The sequence below is a fragment of the Phyllobates terribilis genome, unplaced genomic scaffold, assembly GCF_046119375.1.
Source record: "Phyllobates terribilis strain yellow unplaced genomic scaffold, ASM4611937v1 Scaffold_12__6_contigs__length_324123572, whole genome shotgun sequence".
In the NCBI taxonomy this organism is placed as follows: Eukaryota; Metazoa; Chordata; class Amphibia; order Anura; family Dendrobatidae; genus Phyllobates; species Phyllobates terribilis.
This window is the reverse complement of record NW_027362772.1, coordinates 138,455,385-138,475,533: the sequence shown is the minus strand read 5'-3', so window position 1 is coordinate 138,475,533 and position 20,149 is coordinate 138,455,385. Positions and strand designations below refer to the sequence as shown.

The 20,149-nt window shown below is 43.3% G+C and overlaps 2 protein-coding genes across 3 annotated transcripts in view; one reads left to right on the top strand and one right to left on the bottom strand.

Moving 5' to 3' along the window:
* Positions 1 to 303: 303 nt before the first annotated feature.
* On the top strand, positions 304 to 15,714 carry KDELR1 (KDEL endoplasmic reticulum protein retention receptor 1). The gene is made up of 5 exons (XM_073656308.1): positions 304 to 494; positions 8,820 to 8,920; positions 10,043 to 10,201; positions 11,028 to 11,280; positions 12,727 to 15,714. The coding sequence occupies exons 1-5, from the start codon at positions 404 to 406 to the stop codon at positions 12,759 to 12,761; spliced, it is 639 nt and encodes a 212-aa protein (XP_073512409.1). The 5' UTR covers positions 304 to 403; the 3' UTR covers positions 12,762 to 15,714.
* Positions 15,216 to 20,149, bottom strand: part of SYNGR4 (synaptogyrin 4) — a 51,975-nt gene continuing 47,041 nt past the window's right edge. For both annotated transcript variants that reach the window (XM_073656307.1, XM_073656305.1), the window contains exon 6: positions 15,216 to 15,673. The gene's annotated coding sequence lies outside the window, so the exon portion shown is untranslated. The remainder of the gene's footprint in view (positions 15,674 to 20,149) is intronic.

Here is a 20,149-nt window from a genome sequence, read left to right as displayed (position 1 = left end):
CAGATTAAAAAATGCAGCAAAAGCTCAAGGTGGGAACGTAGGCTAAGGGGTCCGGCTATGTGCCCACACCAGCAGCAGCTACTGTACTCCAGGGTCCATGGCCGCCTCACTGTCACGTCCAGGATGTTAGTAGCAGGAACATCACAAGGAATAACGGGATTAGCGCTGGGACGTGTGTGTGTGTGTGTGTGTGTAGTGTGTGTAGTGTGTGTGTAGTGTGTGTAGTGTGTGTGTGTGTAGTGTGTGCACCGTGTCCGCGCTGTCCCCGGCCCCCGCACACAGTGACACACAGCGCACAGTTCCTGGCTCCCGCCTCCTCCTCCCTCCGGAATCCCGGCCTCCTCCCACTCCAGGCCTAGCACACACAGCCTCCTGCGGCCTCCAGTGCGCGGCCCCGGTCAGCATGAACATCTTCAGGTTCCTGGGGGACATCTCCCACCTGTCCGCCATCATCATCCTGCTGCTGAAGATCTGGAAGTCCCGCTCCTGTGCCGGTAAGAGCGCACACAGCCGGTGCCGGTACTGTGCAGTATGCACCAGATCACAGGACGGCGGGCTGGTGACGTGGAAGCTCCGCTACTGTATGGAGGCAGCGGGCACTGCACATCCCCCGGAGCGGCAATCACACCGCTGCACATCCCCCGGAGCGGCAATCACACCGCTGCACATCCCCCGGAGCGGCAATCACACCGCTGCACATCCCTGATGGCTGGCCTGATGATGGAGGGTGTATCTTTGTCAGGGAATGCTGGGAGTTGTAGTCTCAGTTGGAAATTGCTCATCTCTGGAATCAGTGTACAGTACTCTCTGCGTCCGGTGATGTGCCTTGTTATAGTGGGTGGGCACAGCCCTCCCCGATCTCACCCGCATCCCCCAGATATCTGTACACACAATTGTCTGACCTGGGTGTGGGGTCCATTCAGCTCCGCCATGGCCTCTGTTATAGTGTGGCCAGCTCCTCGGGGGGCGTCCATACGGCACGGGAACGGTGCGGATTACATTACCAGCCGCGTGGCGAAAATCTGCACAATTCTCCGTGTGCTGCCGAATTTTTCTGCACAGAAATTGACCTGCGTTTCAGATCTTTGACTGGACAGCGTGTCAGCTTCACCACTTCCTCGGGGCCAGGAGCACAGGCTGCGGTCAATCTCGCTGCACAGGCTGCTGCCGATCCCTCTGTCCTCCGCAGATGGCACATTTTTGGTGCCTATCAGAGATTAAAGGGGTTTCAGAAAAGTTGTGTTCCCAGGTGTATCGTATGTTGTAGAAAATCCAAACAAACTGTGCTGTACTCACCCTCCCTGGGTCTAGAGCAGAGTTTTCTCGCTGCTCCCAGTCTCTGTTGTTTGTCTGCAGCATTGAAGTCATGTAGTTAGCACTGCAAATCAGTGAGTTCATCAGCTTTGCCACCTCTGTGCTCAGTGATTGGCTCTAGCTTTGTCAAAGACCCCAGTGACCGGTGCATTGGCAGAGATGCAGTCCTTTACCAGGCAAGGGTGAGTAAAGCCCATTTTTTTTTGTTTTGACAAACTGCAGCCAGAGGACAGGGGATTTCTGAACTCCCCTTTTAGGGTATTCTGGTCCACAGAAATTATCACCTATCCACTGACTAGAAGATTGATTGGTGTGGGCCTGACCTTTGAGAACCCCGACTGATTGGCAGAATGGTGGCTAGTATTCCCCCCTGGCCTCGAGACCATGGCCTGACAGAGCACACACTCTCCCGCTCCTGTCTACGCCAATGGCGCTGGCATTGATAGCCGGGAGACTCGGAAGTGCTGCGCCCTTCCCACACCTCTGTACGGCTCTGTTCACACCCTGCGTCCTGAAGTTGAAATATTCGCCAATAATTCCGAGAGCCCCTTTAACTTTTAATGAGGTCAGACAAGGTTTACTTCGTCATAAGGAAAGACTAGTGCTGTAATGTCCCGGCCATCACAAGTGACTGAGACAGGACAACCGCGACGTGTGTGCAGACGGCCCAAGCAGGATTGTAGTCCTTTACCAGGGCATTTACACCCCTGATCTTACTGAGTTAAATGACTGCCGATCTGACAGCTTCTGATGTGCACCGAGCAATCGATTGGTAGTAGATCATCCGGCGCCATTCTTCTCGACAGTACAGGTCCTGTTTACACAAGACAGCGTGCAGCACAACGATCATTTCACCTGACGAACAAGAGTTTTCATTTGTCTGGTGAGCCGCTGCCTGTTTATACTGCACGATTAGCATTAAAACTGAGCACCACAGACGACTCATCTGATGTGCAGCCTGAGCTGGACTGGACCTGGCTTTTCCCATCACAAATGGTTTTAATTTATCATTTGGACGTTTCACAATTGTCCCTACAGTTCCAGAGCGCCGTCCCATAGAATACAGTGGGCAGCGACTGCCTGTGGGCCATGTCTTCTCCTGCCCCATAGAATACAATGGGCAGTGACTGCCTGTGTGCCATGTCTTCTGCTGCCTCATAGAACACTATGAGCAGTGACTGCCTGTGGGTCATGACTTCTCCTGCCCCATAGAACACAATGGGCAGTGACTGCCTGTGGGCCATGTCTTCTCCTGCCCCATAGAACACAATGGGCAGTGACTGCCCGTGGGCCATGTCTTCTCCTGCCCCATAGAACACAATGGGCAGTGACTGCCTGTGGGCCATGCCTTCTCCTGCCCCATAGAACACAATGGGCAGTGACTGCCTGTGGGCCATGTCTTCTCCTGCCCCATAGAACACAATGGGCAGTGACTGCCTGTGGGCCATGCCTTCTCCTGCCCCATAGAACACAATGGGCAGTGACTGCCTGTGGGCCATGCCTTCTCCTGCCCCATAGAACACAATGGGCAGTGACTGCCTGTGGGCCATGCCTTCTCCTGCCCCATAGAACACAATGGGCAGTGACTGCCTGTGGGCCATGTCTTCTCCTGCCCCATAGAATACAATGGGCAGTGACTGCCTGTGGGCCATATCTTCTCCTGCCCCATAGAATACAATGGCCAGTGACTGCCTGTGGGCCATATCTTCTCCTGCCCCATAGAATACAATGGCCAGTGACTGCCTGTGGGCCATATCTTCTCCTGCCCCATAGAATACAATGGGCAGCGACTGCCTGTGGGCCATGTCTTCTTCTGCCCCATAGAACACAATGGGCAGCGACTGCCTGTGGGCCAGGTCTTCTCCTGCCCCATAGAACACAATGGGCAGTGACTGCCCCTGGGCCATGCCTTCTCCTGCCCCCCCAGTACAGGAGCTAACGCCGCCCCCCGGATGATAAATATGTCAGTAGACATCCCCTTCAATAACGGCCCTTGTTGCTGTTGTGCCGTCAGCTGACAAATACTGGTAAGGAGCCGGAATGTAGAAATTAATGATTTCACACTTGATACGTTTTTTTTACAAGAAACAAACAAGTAAATTAATCCGGATAATTGTATTTCTTTGTAAGAAAACCAATTACTGAAACATTGAGTCCTGGAGTAATTAAAAGAGACGCGAGCACAATACTTGTCCGAGAGCCGGGAGGGAAACTCTGCAGTTTGGTGCCGGTGACGTCTGATTGTCACTGGCATTATACTCCTGAAACACCAAAAATCAGCCTATCTATGCTTTCCTCCTCCTCCCTGGGTCCAGCACTGAGTCTACACCGCTGCTCCTTGTGTGGCTGGATTCAGACAGGCGGACTGCAATGCCCAGACTGATCGCGGGTCTCCCAACCCTACAAGATCATTAGTGTCTATAAAGCAGTAACTTCAGATCAGTCTGGGCATCGCCGTCTGTTTGCACCCGTCTGGACCCGGCCTGTCTGTCATCGTCTGTAGCACCAACGTCATGTTGACAATGTTGCAGGCAATCAGTGAGCTCGAGTAGACCGAATGAGACACGGTTACTGAGGTTTACTGATTAGCTGCAGCGCTGTCAACTATCACTGCAGGCGATAACACAACAGCAGTGGCAGCATAGACACAGTGCTGGACCAGTGAAGGGTTAATAAGACACACTTTTTCTGAAGAAGTAAAACCCCTTTAATATGTTGAGCCAGCCCCGCAATCGTACACTCCAAATTTTAGAGCATAGAAAAGAACAAAAAAGTATTTCCAAAAAATGGCGAGCCGTCCCCAGCCAGCTTTTCCTAGTGCTGCTATAGGTGATTGATGGATGTCTCGCTATGGGAAAGTTTCAAAGAAAAACATACCTGGCTGCCAGCATGCCGTGGTTTGAGCAGTGTGAATTGAGGCACAGGTTCCCTTTAAGAGTCCTCTATAATCTGAAGTGAGTCACCTGATTGTGCCCTTTAGCATTTTTTTTACCATGAGTAGTCTATGCTGCAGATGTTGGGGGAGGAAAATCTTGCAGTAATTGCATTTTGGAAGAGATTTTAGGACATTTAACCCACACACTGTGTGGAAAATCACCAGTGTAATTGACCGCTGCTGCACTCCTGACTCCTGCAGCTCGTTCTCTTTATGAAATGTACAACATTTCCTTCTTTTTTTTTTACATTTGCATCTGTGGATAGGTCCTGTAGGAAAATACCTTTAAGGATCTGCTATAAAAGTTATGTCTTAAAGGGAATGTCACCAGGTGTTTCCTACCCCATCTGAAAGCAGCATGATGTAGAGGTTGATACCCTGATTCCAGTGATGTGTCACTTACTGAGCTGCTTGCTGTAGTTTTGATAAAATCACAGTTTTCTCTGCTGCAGATCTAGCAGTTCTCTAAATGCTGAGCTTCTGGCTGTGCACAGTGTACACAGAAAACAGCCAATCAGTTATGTGGGCGGGGTTATACAGAGCTCAGCATTCAGAGAACTGCTATATCTGCAGCAGGGAAAACAAAGATTGTATCAAAACTACAGCAAGCTGCCCAGTAAGTGACACATCACTGGAATCAGGATCTCTGCCTCTATGCTATGCAGCTTTCAGATTAGTTGGCGAAAACTTGTTGCCTAATACACTGTGAGCTCCTGGCCGCGCACTACCGGGACAGTGCGGCAGAGCCGGTTTCCTGGCAGTCCTGCCCTGTTAGTGAGGTGTGTACCTGTCCTCTAATGCTGCTTTGTGTTCCTCTGCAGCGTCTGTCTCTTAGAGATGCAATGTGGTGTAATATCCTACCAGCGCACAGCACTCACTGAAGGGGCTGTACTCTGCTGCTGTGAATCTTATGAGATTCCTCCCAGAAATGTTTCCTCTGGTGTCGTCTGCGCTAAGTCTTGAAGTCCTGTAATGTGACATTACTCACAGATGAAAGGCTTTAGTGGTGGCAGCTGATTGTATCGCTCTGATTTATAAACATAAGAACGGTAGGACGCGGACTCTTAGACCACACGTGATGTGTAATGTATTCTGTACCGGCTGCATTGTTCTCCAGCGAGTCCACAGGACCAGCAACTTGTTATTTTCCTTCAACCCATGACTGAGGTGTCATCACCCAGCTTTCCTCTGACCCTGAACGATCTATAATCCTTCATTGTAGAAGCATAGTAATAACATAGATAATGAATATAATAAACATTAGCATAGAGGTGCATGTGTATACCTTTCTGCAGTCGCCATCTATGCACTTGCCTGCTGCAGACAATCAAGGACCTCAGCAGGGATGCATTGCATATGGGACAGGAGACAGCTGAGGCCTGTGATTCCTGCAGCGGTCACTTACTTATCTGGCACATTAACGCAGCAGGGAAGCAGCCGCGCAGAAGCTTCAGGTGATTCATTTTTTTTATGCACTTAGCCAATTTTTTTTCCGATTTACGACATCCCCTTTAAATCCTTCCTGTAAAAGTTTTGAAAAGTCGCAAAATTTAAGCGCAACTTGGATTTGTGACTTTTGACGTTTACACGCCAGCTTCTCCCAGCTTTGCCAAAATGTGCGGAGCTGGCAGGGGCATGACGCCACAGCTGGTCTAATTCATGACCAACTGAATGAGCGAGTCAGGATTTCTGGCATCGCGCTCGGAGGTGCACGCTCCTCATTAGACGCTACAGATTTATGTGCGCACCTCTTCATGAATCAGGAGCGTCTGACTCCACCACTCCCCTTCATCAAGACCGGCGTTAGATCGCAGAGAAGTTGCGCAGATGGTTTTGGTTATGTCACCTGAGAATTGATGTACGAGAAATGTCGCAGTGTAGCTCCATGGTGACAGATTCTCCTTGAAGTACCACTCCAGCTGTGTTTTTTCTTAATTTCTCCACCTGTTAGCTACCAGTGACCTATGTCCAGTGTGTGCATTTCCTGCCGTTTCCAACGCTGCTCCGGTCCTCTCCTGCATCAAGTGACCTCCAGCTCACAAGGGGGTTTCTGTGTGGACCAGAAGTCACTTTGTCGATGTAAGTCTATGAGACTCAAAAAAAAAAAAAAAAAAAAAAAAAGCTGGAATCAACAGAACATTAAGAAAGGAACTAAAGGTGTGAGCTGGCAGAAAGAGCTGCAGGAGAGGACTGGAGCCGTGCTGAAAACGGCAGAAGACAGCACCCGGTAAATAATTTAATTCATTACTGAAAGCCAGCGGATGGGGAAATAAAGAAACAACAATGCTGGACTGGTACTTTTAAGGGCTAACTAAGCCTAGTGTAAAGGGTTAAAGAGCATCTGATGTATGAACTAATGTGGATTTTGCTGTACTGTAATGAATATTCAGTCAGTTTATTATCCCGCTGGTTTTTCTGCTCTGCAGACCTCAGCAGGTGATGCTATTACCCCTCTTTTTGTACTTGTTACACTATATTGATCACACCGATAAGCATTTACTAACATACATCCCGTCACACCCGGCTACACATGAAAGTTATGACATGCACGGAATAATGATATATACTCCAGGAGTCATTAACTGTGCAAGTCGTATTCAAGAGGTAGCGGTAAAGGAGGCTCCGGGGATATTAACACTAAAGCTGCTTTGATAAAGAGGATCAGGCCATCCCCAGCCGCACTGTAGAACCTATTCTCAAGAAGTCTTAATTGAAATTTATATTGACGAACAGGTTGTTGCATTTTATTTCCGATATTAAAGAAATGTTCCAGAACATGAAAGCGTCAGGAGCTTTTAATTTTTTTTTCCTTTTCCTTGAAAAACCACAAAGCAAAGAGAAATGTTATCCTGATAACATAGACTGCATAGGGCGAACAGACTAATGTGAGATCTGCGAGCAAGGGGGGAGGTTGTAGGACTAGCAGAGTCATATAGGAGGACAGGGAGACCCCATACACATGAGAGATCTGCGAGCAAGGAGGGAGGTTGTAGGACTAGCAGAGTCATATAGGAGGACAGGGAGACCCCATACACATGAGAGATCTGCAAAGAAGGGGGGAGGTTGAAAGCATCAGGAGCTTTTAATTTTGTTTTTTCCTTTTCCTTGAAAAACCACAAAGCAAAGAGAAATGTCATCCTGATCATAGACTGCATGGGGCGAACAGACTAATGTGAGATCTGCGAGCAAGGGGGGAGGTTGTAGGACTAGCAGAGCTGTATAGGAGGACAGGAAGACCCCATACACATGAGAGATCTGCGAGCAAGGAGGGAGGTTGTAGGACTAGCAGAGCTGTATAGGAGGACAGGAAGACCCCATACACATGAGAGATCTGCGAGCAAGGAGGGAGGTTGTAGGACTAGCAGAGCCATATAGGAGGACAGGAAGACCCCATACACATGAGAGATCTGCTAGCAAGGAGGGAGGTTGTAGAACTAGCAGAGCCGTATAGGATGACAGGGAGACCCCATACACATGAGAGATCTGCGACCAAGGGGGGAGGTTGTAGGACTAGCACAGCCGAGTAGGAGGACAGGGAGACCCCATACACATGAGAGATCTGCGAGCAAGGGGGGGGGATGTAGGACTAGCACAGCCGTATAGGAGGACAGGGAGATCCCATACACATAAGACATCTGCAAGCAAGGGGGAGGTTGTAGGACTAGCAGAGCCTTATAGGAGGATAAGGAAACCCCATACACATGAGAGATCTGCGAGCAAGGGGGGAGGTTGTAGGACTAGCAGAATCATATAGGAGGACAGGAAGACCCCATACACATGAGAGATCTGCGAGCAAGGAGGGAGGTTGTAGGACTAGCAGAGCCGTATAGGAGGACAGGGAGACCCCTTTCACATGAGAGATCTGCAAGCAAGGGGGAGGTTGTAGGACTAGCGAAGCCGTATAGGAGGATAAGGAAACCCCATACACATGAAAGATCTCAGAGGTAGGGGGGAGGTTGTAGGACTAGCAGAGCTGAGGAGGAGGACGGAGAGCCCATACACATGAGAGATCTGCGAGCAAGGGGGGAGGTTGTAGGACTAGCAGAGTCATATAGGAGGACAGGGAGACCCCATACACATGAGAGATCTGCGAGCAAGGAGGGAGGTTGTAGGACTAGCAGAGTCATATAGGAGGACAGGGAGACCCCATACACATGAGAGATCTGCAAAGAAGGGGGGAGGTTGAAAGCGTCAGGAGCTTTTAATTTTGTTTTTTCCTTTTCCTTGAAAAACCACAAAGCAAAGAGAAATGTCATCCTGATCATAGACTGCATGGGGCGAACAGACTAATGTGAGATCTGCGAGCAAGGAGGGAGGTTGTAGGACTAGCAGAGCTGTATAGGAGGACAGGAAGACCCCATACACATGAGAGATCTGCGAGCAAGGAGGGAGGTTGTAGGAGTAGCAGAGCCGTATAGGAGGACAGGGAGACCCCATACACATGAGAGATCTGCGAGCAAGGGGGGAGGTTGTAGGACTAGCAGAGCCATATAGGAGGACAGGGAGACCCCATTCACATGAAGACGGATGTGTTGTATAATTTTTATTATTCTTCGTTTCTCTATTTTAGGCATCTCTGGGAAGAGCCAGATCCTCTTTGCGATTGTATTCACCACTCGATACTTAGACCTGTTCACTAATTTTATCTCCCTCTACAACACCTCTATGAAGGTAATTCTTCACCACAATTTCTTATCTGTCTTGTGCATATCTACTAAATTCCCCAAAATGGATTCATAAAAGATATAAATTCATTTTCCCGTACATAAGCGTCAGGCTGTGTTAATAGATCTGAAGCAAAGGTTATTAACTTATCTAGGTAAGAAAGATAGAAACTCAAGGGTGAAGAATTTGAGACTGGGAAAAGTTTAACAATATGTGACTTTATTTAGACTTTGTGCTAGTGACTAAAACGTGCTAGTGCTATCGCTGCAAGATTATCAGATTATCACATCTTCCAAGTGGCAGTATAATGGGGTGGGTAACTTTTGCTGTGTATTACACGCGTCGTTTTACAATACCAGCAGATTCAATGACATTTCCCACGTTCCTACGCATTGTGAGCATTACTGCGCAGCAAGTCAATTCTTTCAGCGTTTTTCCAGCGCTTTTTTCCAAGTCATGCAAAAAGGTAAAAACAAGTAAAATGCTGCAAAAAAAGAAGCAGCAAATAACACGCAGGAGCAGGTAAAAGGAGCTGGGGGCATTACCTAGTTGGGTATTAGGCTATGTGCCCACGATGCAGAAATGCTCCGCATTTTTCCTGAGCGTTTCTGCATCTCCCTGACAGGAAAAAACGCATGCGGATTGTACATGCGGATTGTACATGCGTTTTCCTGCCAGGGACATGCGGATGTGAAGCGTTCCTCACTTGCATTTCCGCATGCGGGTTGTCAAGCACTTTCCAAGCGATTTTAACATCACTTGGAAAGTGCTTTTCAACTTGGTCACACTATATAAATCCATGCAACCAGCATGGATATAAATGCAACCAGCATGGATTTATATAGTGTGACCCGAGAGAATGTCAAAAAATAAAAAAATAAATCTAATACTTACCTTCCGATGGCCCGCGCTGTCTTGCTTCCCTCCGTCCTGGCTGCGTTTTCGACGCTGTGGAAATGCTTAAAAAAAACGCATCGTGGGCACACAGCCTTATGGTTCCATAGTTTTCACTTCGATGACCTAGTCCTAAGATAAGTTATGATATAAGGCACCTTCTTTATGGAAACCGAGGCTTTATCTTTACCTACCTCATATTTTATGTTCTAATAATAACATTTTTATTCCCAGCTTGTTTATGTCGGGAGCTCGTATGCCACAGTGTGGATGATCTACAACAAATTCAAAGCTACCTATGATGGAAACCATGACACCTTCCGCGTGGAGTTCCTTATTGTTCCCACAGCTATATTGGCTTTCCTTGTTAATCACGATTTCACTCCTCTAGAGGTAAAGACAAATGAGATAGATATTCCTTCATCATTTTAGCTGTTTAGTGGCATTTAGCACCATCTCGTCCTAGTGATAGTTTCCTTTTACCTTTAACTATTTTATACTACCATTTACTGATGTGATGTTCAATGTTATAAGAACTAGTCAAATTTAACCCTGCTTAAGGCCCCACTTACTTCTTCTCAATACAACAGTATCATATTAAAGCCCTATTAATACTCCTTTGCAATGAGGCATAAAGGTAGCCAATGATGAGATATGTCCTGGCTAATGCCTGGATCACAGCTAGAGCTGAAATCTAGGTCTTGTTTTAAAGCTCTGCTCTCAGCTTTATAACAAGACTAGGATCGCAGGTCTAGCTACAGTACAATCTAACTTGAGAAATCCTGGGTGAGAATATATAAGTTGCACGTGTGTCGGCCGCTCTCACTTCAGATATGGCTTTTGAGGGTGCTACCTCAGCCTAGATCTCCGCTAAAGCATGGACTCTTGGCTTTAAAATTAGTAAAGAGATTTTTCAATCCAGCAAAGTGAATGAAAAGCTAAAGTACTTAATTGTGACTTCATTAAAATAGTAGCATGGGCGCGTTTCGAGTCTAGCCGACTCGCACTGCTGAGAAGCATGGCGCCCTATACGCACTGAGCGATCTAACACAGAATGCTCAGTGAGCGCAGTTTACTGAGGTCTACCTGTGTTATCAGGTTATTAAACCATCGCCAGTCGATAAATGTTTATGGGTCTATGGTCGGAGCCTTAGAAACACAATGTAACCATTAAATCTTATCATTTATGTAAACTAAATATGTGTCATCTATTTCACAGATTTTGTGGACATTTTCCATCTACCTGGAGTCTGTTGCCATTCTGCCCCAACTGTTTATGGTCAGCAAGACTGGGGAAGCGGAGACCATTACCAGTCATTATCTCTTCGCTTTGGGAGTTTATCGCACCCTCTATCTTTTTAATTGGATTTGGCGTTATCAGTTTGAGGGATTCTTTGATCTGATTGCAATAGTTGCAGGAATTGTACAGACCATCTTGTATTGTGACTTCTTCTATCTATACATTACCAAAGGTGAGGTAGAATTGTGCGGAATACCTGAGAAGCGGCGTTCAGTGTCTCTGATGGCTGTTATAACCAGCAGGTGTACTCAGCATTGTGTCATATCCACAGGTTATGCTCTAAATGTATAGTACATGCGGATCCTACAAATGGACCCACATATATCTCGAGAAAGGGACACCGATGCCAGTGAATAGGTGGTGGGAATCCACATTCATTATTATCTGGTCAGATCTACTATACATTTATGGCATATCCCATGGATGCATCATAAATTTATGAGGTGGGAATACCCCTTTTAAAATAATGCTAAATCGAAAAATTAATTATCATAAACAGAAGAAAAACTTGACCTCCCTGTTAGTTTTGTGAATTATTTTTTTTTAAAGCAAATGTAATTTTTTTTTTCTTAATCCTTCTGCATTTTTTGCAGACAAAAGGCTAGAGATGGTGGGTTTATACAAAGGGGAAAGGCTTAAAGGGGTTGTCTACTTTGATAAAAATGTAAAAATTAATTAAACTGTGCAGCTGTGCTGTGAAAAGCATAATAAGTAGCTGTATCTCACCCCGCGCCATGCCAATACAAGACCCCGGCTGCCCATCTTTGTGCCGCGTTGCGATCTCCGTGACCATAAAATAAAGATGGCAGCACTTTTTAATACATTCCTTTTCATCATTTATACGTTTTCGCTAAATGTTTTCATACCTGTACTACATTTCCCCCCCTAGAGTGTTTTTATGTACACAATTACTTTTTTGGTCTTTTTTTTTTTTTAGATATTTTGTGCTAAAAAGTAAAAGGCAAAAATAAAGACCATTTTTTGACTAAGTGCAAAATTCATGAATCGGCGCTCCACTTTTAATAGTTTGGACCCCCCCCCCAAAAACTGCAACAAATATCACAAAGCAAAAAAGAAAAGTGATTAAATAAAAAAAAAATCCACAAATTATGAATCGGGCCCTTAGTCTTCATTTCTAAATTACGTTAAAGGGAATCTGTCACCAGGTTTTATCAATATAAAGCGGTGTGCGCAATGTGAGAATTTACAACATATACTGACTGCAGACTCGAGCCCCAAGCCTGTACAGCCCCTTTAATTAAAGGGAACCTGTCACCAGCTTTTTCCAATATAAAGTATGGCCACAACCTTTAAGGCCCCTTTTACTGCATTCTAGTCAGCTGTCTGTAAGTCCGTAATCCCCTCTACATAGCACAAAAAAATAGCTTTTATTATACCCCTGTATCATGGGGTCCGATGGATGTCGCTGGTCTTTATCCAGCGGCTCCTCTCACCACAGTCGCTGCCATCCTGCCCTGCTTCATGTGGATGACGCGTCTTACGTCATCATCACATGTCGGGCCAGTTTATCATCTATCATCGGAGGATTTTTATTGCTTTTGGGATGATTGTGGACAGCAGAATTAAAGCTCATCTTTTTTTTCCCTTCTGATTCTAGTCCTAAAGGGAAAGAAGCTCAGCTTACCAGCATAAGAAGATGAAGCATGCACTGTCCTCCCCAGAATCCGCTGTGAGGAGAGGAATTACTAAGGGAAAAAGATGTGTATCACTTCAAGTAGAAACTCCAGGGCGGAATGACACAAAACTGAACAGGAGCTGCTTTTCATTTCCACTACTCCTCAAGAAATACTAAAGAAAGGGTTCTTGAAGAAGAAAATGACTGTAAAGCTGACTTATACTTACACAAGAGACTGGACTTCAGGGTGTCAGCTATTTTGTAGTACCGGCCTTAAGAATCTTTCACATTAGAATCCCCTTTTTTTTTGTCCTTTTTCTAATTGTCTTTCATTTCCTATTTCACATCCCCGTCTTTTTGCTGGAGATGTAAGGATTTAGGGAAAAAAAAACAAAATGTTCCCAAAAGTTTTCTTTTTTTAAATGTTGATTAAAGCTTTGTTATCCAGTATTGCCGGGGACTTCTCTTTCTTCGAATCAAAAGAAAAGTTTTTTGCCTTTTCGCAAACTATAGGTGTTCAAATATAACAAAAAAATGGGTAAATTAAGTTTAAACTGTTATTCATTGGTCAGATATTGTGTATTTATCTTGGCGAGAACAACACCGAGAATGACTTTTTGACATATTTGACTGCAGTCTTTCTATGCAATGTTTTATATTCATTAAATGATGTTGAATTTCACTGCCCCTCTTTACTTTGTGCCGCTAGGTTAGATGGGACTTTACTTACAGCTTCAGGAATCCACCCATTTCTGATTTCTATAAAATATTCGAGTGTTTTACTTTTTGTTACAAAAAAAAATTCTTTAAAAAGTGATCGCATTTTTAGACAAAAAAACCTTGTAAAATAAAATGAAAGTTTAGTTTGCACTCGACAGTTTTACTTTGGATACGTAAACTTTTTTGAAGTCTTTATTTATTTTTTCCCTTGACCTCTACCTTTTAGGAAGGCTCCCGAGGAAGTTTTAAAATTAGAGCTCATCAACTTTCTAGGTCCGAAATCTTCACTTTCTCAATGCTAAGGATTTTCCTCAGATTTCTGAAAAACCACCTGAGTAATGTGAATGAAGGCCTGTCGACCCTACTGTAGCAGATTTCTGAGGGAAAAAGGCCACCACCATTGTCGCCCTCTTGACAATACATGTACATGCAGGTACACAGGGGGAAAATGCTAAAACCTGAGACAGAAACAAAGTGAACATATACCCTGCTGTAAGTAAAAGCAATAGTGCATATAAATACACTTAGGGTACTTGGTAAACACTATTTTTGATCAAAAAAAGCGTAAAAGCCACCCCACCAGCGACAAGGTGTACCACAATTCAGGATGGTACTAACATCTAGTTTTAAAACCTTACCATGCGTCATAGTGACTATACGTTAGTGACAAGATGTTAGTAAATGGGAAGCTATATAAATGTTATGTCCAGCTTAAAGAAAGGGCGGCTGCACCCTTACCTTCACTGAATGCAGAAACCTGAAGCTAAACCGAAAGAAATGAACTGGACTATGCGTTCCAAATAGGAGCCTGCTCACACTGGCCATTAAACAGACAAAACCTAAGACAGAAGCTTCCCATTTGCTGCGTGTCCATGTTTGGGACCCGGTCCTGTTCGGGTCACTTTGATACTAGAGGTTAGGACTATCCCGATTTGGGTACACCTTGACGCTGGTGGGATGGCTTTTACGCTTTTTTTTTTTTAATCAAAAACGGTGTTTATTAAGTGCCCTATTTATTTATATGCACTATTACTTTTACTTACAGCAGGGTATATGGTTATTTTGTTTCTGTCTTCGGTTCTGTCTGTTTAATGGCCAGTGTGAACATGCTCCTATTTTGCATGCATACCAACTTATACCCCAGTTAGTTTTTTCCGGTTTAGTTTCAGAGAGAAAAAGCTGTCCGATGATAAACTGTCTCTTTAAATGAACCTGTCACTTTTCCTGAATTGTGGAGCACTATTCTTTTAATTCTGCTCTGTGCCATTCCACTGTTATTCCTCCTAGAGGATTAAGGAATGAATTGACACCTGGGTGTTACCGGTTGGGGGCGTATCTGTACGGTCTGACGCTGTCCAATCACTGTTGACTGTGTAGGGACACAATCCTTTAACGAGGGATGGTAACATCCAATTGTCAAGTTATTCATACACTTCTAGGAGGAATAACAAAGGAGCTGCACAAGCTCAAGTTATAGAAAAAATAGCAGAAATCTTCCAAGAATTGACAAAAAAAAACACATGGGCGAAAAGACGCCTATTCGGTGCTGGAAAAAGCAACATGTCAATTTATGTAGTGCTTCTGCTTGCAAACAAAGCTCCAAATTTGGTCACTGATTTGGACGAATAAAATATTACACTGGATATAAAAAATGCATTGAAATTCGAGTAAGAAAAGAATCAAATAACACTTCAGGTTTATTCAGTATATTTGTTTCCATCTCAGGGAATCCTTTAAATACCATTAACTGCAATGAAATGATTTTGTAACACACCATAAAAACGTATAATCACAAGATAATTGAGACAAAACCCACAGGAGAAATGAAGCTAGAACAAATATGAAAGTTTTATAACTAAGCTGGTTTTTATAATACTGGAAGATGTTATACTTTCTTTATTATCTGATGCTCATATTCACCCTTTAGTTGAATTGTACTTGCTCTTTTATGAGACCCGGCAGCAGTTAAATACAGAGCACAGATTAGCGGAGGATACCTGACAGCTGCTTTATCTATGGCCTCCTCCATCATCCAAAGAGTGGTGCAAATGTAACATGAACCCAAGAGAAAAGCCCATACGAGCTCTCCATGTTCTTACCCAACTGTAACATTAAATGAGATAAAAATAACAAAAGTCTTATGAACGTCACAAATTAAAACAAGCGATGCCTCTTCTGAACGTTGGCCTTATGTTTATTGTGACTCAACCTGTAAAGAGAGAAAATAAAATCAGGGGAAGTGCTTCTTCATTCTGTAATATTATTTTGCCTCACATGTGCTTACATCTCGTGATAAAATGGACAAATTAAACAGTCATAATGTAAAGCAAGGGAAGCCATGTCTTTTAATCCTTTAGTTTTTTTATTATCCAAATATCCTATGTGCTTATTCACAGTGTACTCTCCTGCATATATAGCACTGGGGTTACTGTGTATGAATCCATAGCACGACTTATGTGTTACTCTAATGAGTTACTACCCTGCAATGTGGATCCTTCAGAAACCCAACCTCCCTAACATGAGGCAGATGCCAGTTTTCCTAATTTCAGAGAAAAAGACTGATTTGCTCCTGTAATCAGTGATCTGGGCCAGCGACCAGCACTTATGAGCCGAGTTCTCGCTGTTCTTTCCGAATTTTTTTTTTCCATATCAATGTAAAATGATAATGGTGAAACCTACTTTATATACTGAATAGACGATTCTATATATCTAGCTCCATTTAACCCCCTCATGATATGGTGATTCTCCATTTTTTCCTCCCCTTCTTCCAAGAAGCATAACATCTTTATTTTTCTTTTATAATAACCATATGAAGGCTTGTCTTTTTGCGGGACAAGTTGTACTTTTGAATGGCATGATTCATTTTACCATATAGTTTTCTGGAAAGTGGGAAAAAAAATCCAAGTGCATGGATATTGACAAAAAGTGCAATCCCACAATTGTTTTTGTTTTTATTTACCATATTCACTGTGAGGTAAAACTGACCTGCAATTATGATTCTCCCTATCAGTAAAAGTTTGCAGATAAAAAAAAAACAAAAAAAACCTGTTCATATTTGGTAAGTGAAAAAAAAATTGTAAATTTAAAAAAAAAAAAATAATAAGTTTGCTTTTGTTGCCATTTTCCGAGACCCTTAGCGTTTTAATTTTTTGTGATCTGTGCCTGGTTGAGGGCTTATTTTTTGCGCACCTGGATGGTGTTTTTATTGATACCCTTTTGGGGTAGATATGATGTTTTGATCGCCTCTTATTACATTTTACTGCAATGTTGCAGCGGCAAAAAAACTATTTTGACATTTAGATTTTTTTCTCATTACGCTGTTTACCGATCGGATTAATTTATTTTAGATTTTGATAGATCGGACATTTCTGAGCCCAGCGATACCAAATATGTGTATTTTTTTTTATTGTTTTATGTTCAATGGGCCAAAAGAAGGGGGGGGGGTGATTTGAACTTTTCTGTTTTTTTTTATTAAACCTTTTACTGTACTTAATAGTCCCCTTAGGGGACTTCAAGCTGCACTGTTATGTATAGCTAAACTCATGATCTCCTATGGATGGCAGCTAAAGGCTGGCTTTCACAGGAGTATCGTAATGACAGTGATCAGCAGACCCCCAGCTATCATGACAACCGATTGGCACCCTGCGATTAAGTCACAGCTGTGCTGATGGGCAAGTGACGTGCCTCACCTTCCTATCAACGCATGTTAAATGTCACTGTCAGACATTGACAGCAGCATTTAACAGGTTGACAGCCATAGGCTGTTAAAGGCACATGATGGCTGAATAAATCAACCATCATCTGCCAGGAAAGATGTGGGCTCGGTGTGTGAGCTCACATGAAAGGCAGGGACGAGGCATATGACATGACATATGCCTTCATTTCCATGCACAGATTGGCTATAACAACCGGCTTGAGGGCCATTGCTAAGAAAAACTGAACAGCAGGACTCCAGTGGTGTGAAAACTGGATGACTGAGCAATGGAAAAAATATAGATTTCTGTGCACATTGCTGATGAAAGGATCAGACTTTGGAGTAAGAAGCATAAATCTCCTGTCAAATCTCAACAGTCCAGGCATCTGTGTTTCGTCCTCCAAATACTGGCTGCGATGAACGGAACGGCTGCGAGTCTCCTGAACCAAATTCAACAGCTGATGAGTGGTGCTGGGGGGGCTCAGGTCAGGAGACCTGTGGCTGGACCATATCAGACTTTCTTGGATGTGGAGAATAAAAAAGCAAGTTTCTCCACCTTCGCCATTCAGTCTGGCCGTGAAAATTGGACTGCACTTGGATATGAGTGAGGTCCGATTTTTTCAACGGACTCATAGACTTGCATGGCCCATATCAGATGCAACTTGTGCATGCTGCAATTTTTTTCCTGTGGTCCGATGAAAAAATAAAGTATATGAAGAACTTGGCGCTCAAGTACAATGCAAAGAAGTAATTTTAATTTCAATCAACAATAAAATATATATGACGTTTCGGTGTATTATAGACCTTCTTCAGACAAACAGATTGCCCATAGATTAGGTGACACAAAAAGATGCTGAGAACTTGTAAGAAGTGCAGCGCGAGGTGATAGTGGAATCCCACTGCACTACGGGCAATCTGTCTGAAGAAGGTTTACGGGTTGGGCCCCTACTGGTGCACCTTCAATCAGAAGTACATTGTTCTACTATACAGGAGGAAAAAAATCACACATGTGCATGGTCACATCGAATAACCTGGGGGCGAGTGATGTCTGTCAAAAGAACGGTTAGAACTCATCCGATTTTTACAATCATCTCACTCAGAAAGCAGCTATGCTTTTAGAATAGTAATTAAAAATCTCATACTTGTTATATTTAGAGAAGGTACCCCTTTACTGCAAGTAGCTGACTTTTATGACCTGTTGATTTACTGCATAGCTTATACATAGAGAAAGAAGTATAGCTATAATTGTTTATTTTCCATAAATCAGCAGTCTGTATAGTAAATCTATTTCTGAAATCCTGAGTCTCATTATGGTCTGTCTTTTCATCTAGGACTGTATGTCTTGAAATGGAGGCTGACAAACATTACAAACATTGTCAGGGAAACTCTACTGCTTATAGCGTGACCCTGGTCAGTTTCTCGTGCACATCGATGCATATTGCAAGGAAACGTCTGTCTCAGAAAGAGCGCAGCAGGTAAGAGCAGAGCTCTATGAAAATATCATAGTTTAGCTTTTTACACCATGCTCGTTGCTACTTATAGAAGAGGAAAAGAGAAAAATATCATTGTATTTGCACGGTGAAAGGTTTTCCGTATGCCCTTAGGAAGCAGGACATTTTGAGCCTTGACCTTTTTGCCTTGGTTTTTAGTATCACCTTCCATGAGGTCTTCGTTTTGCCAAATAGATCCTGCCAAAAGCAGGGTCTAATAGTCTACTTATCAGTCAAACACTGGATAATGCACTGTATTACTTGTAAAAAAAGAACTAAATCCCAGTTTTAGTAATAAAAAATGGTTTGAGAAAAACCAAATCCCATCAAAAATGGCAAATATTTGGTATTGACCTGGTCTATAAAACTATAGTATTATTTATTCCGCATGGTGAATAGCGTTAAAAAGAAAATCTGAAAAACTATACCGCCAAGGCTGTTTTTGTTCTTCTTGCCCCCCAAAAACATTGATCAACAAGTCTTACGTATTCCAAAATGGTACAAATAAAAACTAGAGCTTATCATTCAAAAAGCAAGCCCTCACATAGCTCTGTATACAGAAAAATGGAAATGTTATGGCTCTGAGAATATAACGACCGAAAAAAAAAAGTTGTTTTTGTGCAAAAGAAGCAAATCATAGAAAAAAAATAAACTGGGTATCACCAAAATCGCATCAACCTGCAGTGTAACGTTAACATGTCAGTTATGAACTGCTCCGTCTTCTAGGCTAGATGCCAGGTAAACACTGGCAGATTAGATAATGCATAGTACTGCACAAGTAGTACAGTGCAATAATAACGTGATATGGGCCTTTTTATTTAGTGCTAATTTTTATGTTCTTTTACAAGGGGGTAATAAAGCAGAGTATAAGCTTAAATGGGTTTTCCCACAAACAAAAGTTTATTTTAATCAATAGATCTTGGAATAATAATAATAATAACTTTCACAATTGGATGTGTTTAAATAAAATGTTCCTGTGCTGAGATAATCTTATAAATGTGCCCCTGCTGTGTACTGTGTAATGGCTGTGTCTGACCGTACAGGAGCATGGTCTGATCATACCACATTACAGACATTACAGCACGGGATGGCAAATAATTCTTTCTTTGAGGTAAAAAAAAAATTAAAAACAGGCAGGGAAATGTTTTATCTCACAAAAAGAATCAGCTGTGGTCCCATACTGTAATGCCTGTATACATTTATAAGATTATCTCAGCACAGGAATATTTTTTTTTAAATACATCCAATTGTGGAAGTTATTATTCCAAGATCTATTGATCAAAAGGACTTTTCTTCATGGAAAACCCCTTTAAAGACACACCCAGAGAATACTGTAACGGCTTCTTGGTACAGACCATAAAAATTAGCAAGAGTACACTGACAGCATCCCTTAAATCATCCTGTAGTCAGGCGCAGCAGCTGACAGCTATACAGAGAGTATTTTTTTTCACTGTCCAGCAACAGGTTAACGAAGCCTTCCCATGTAATTTTTTTTCATTAT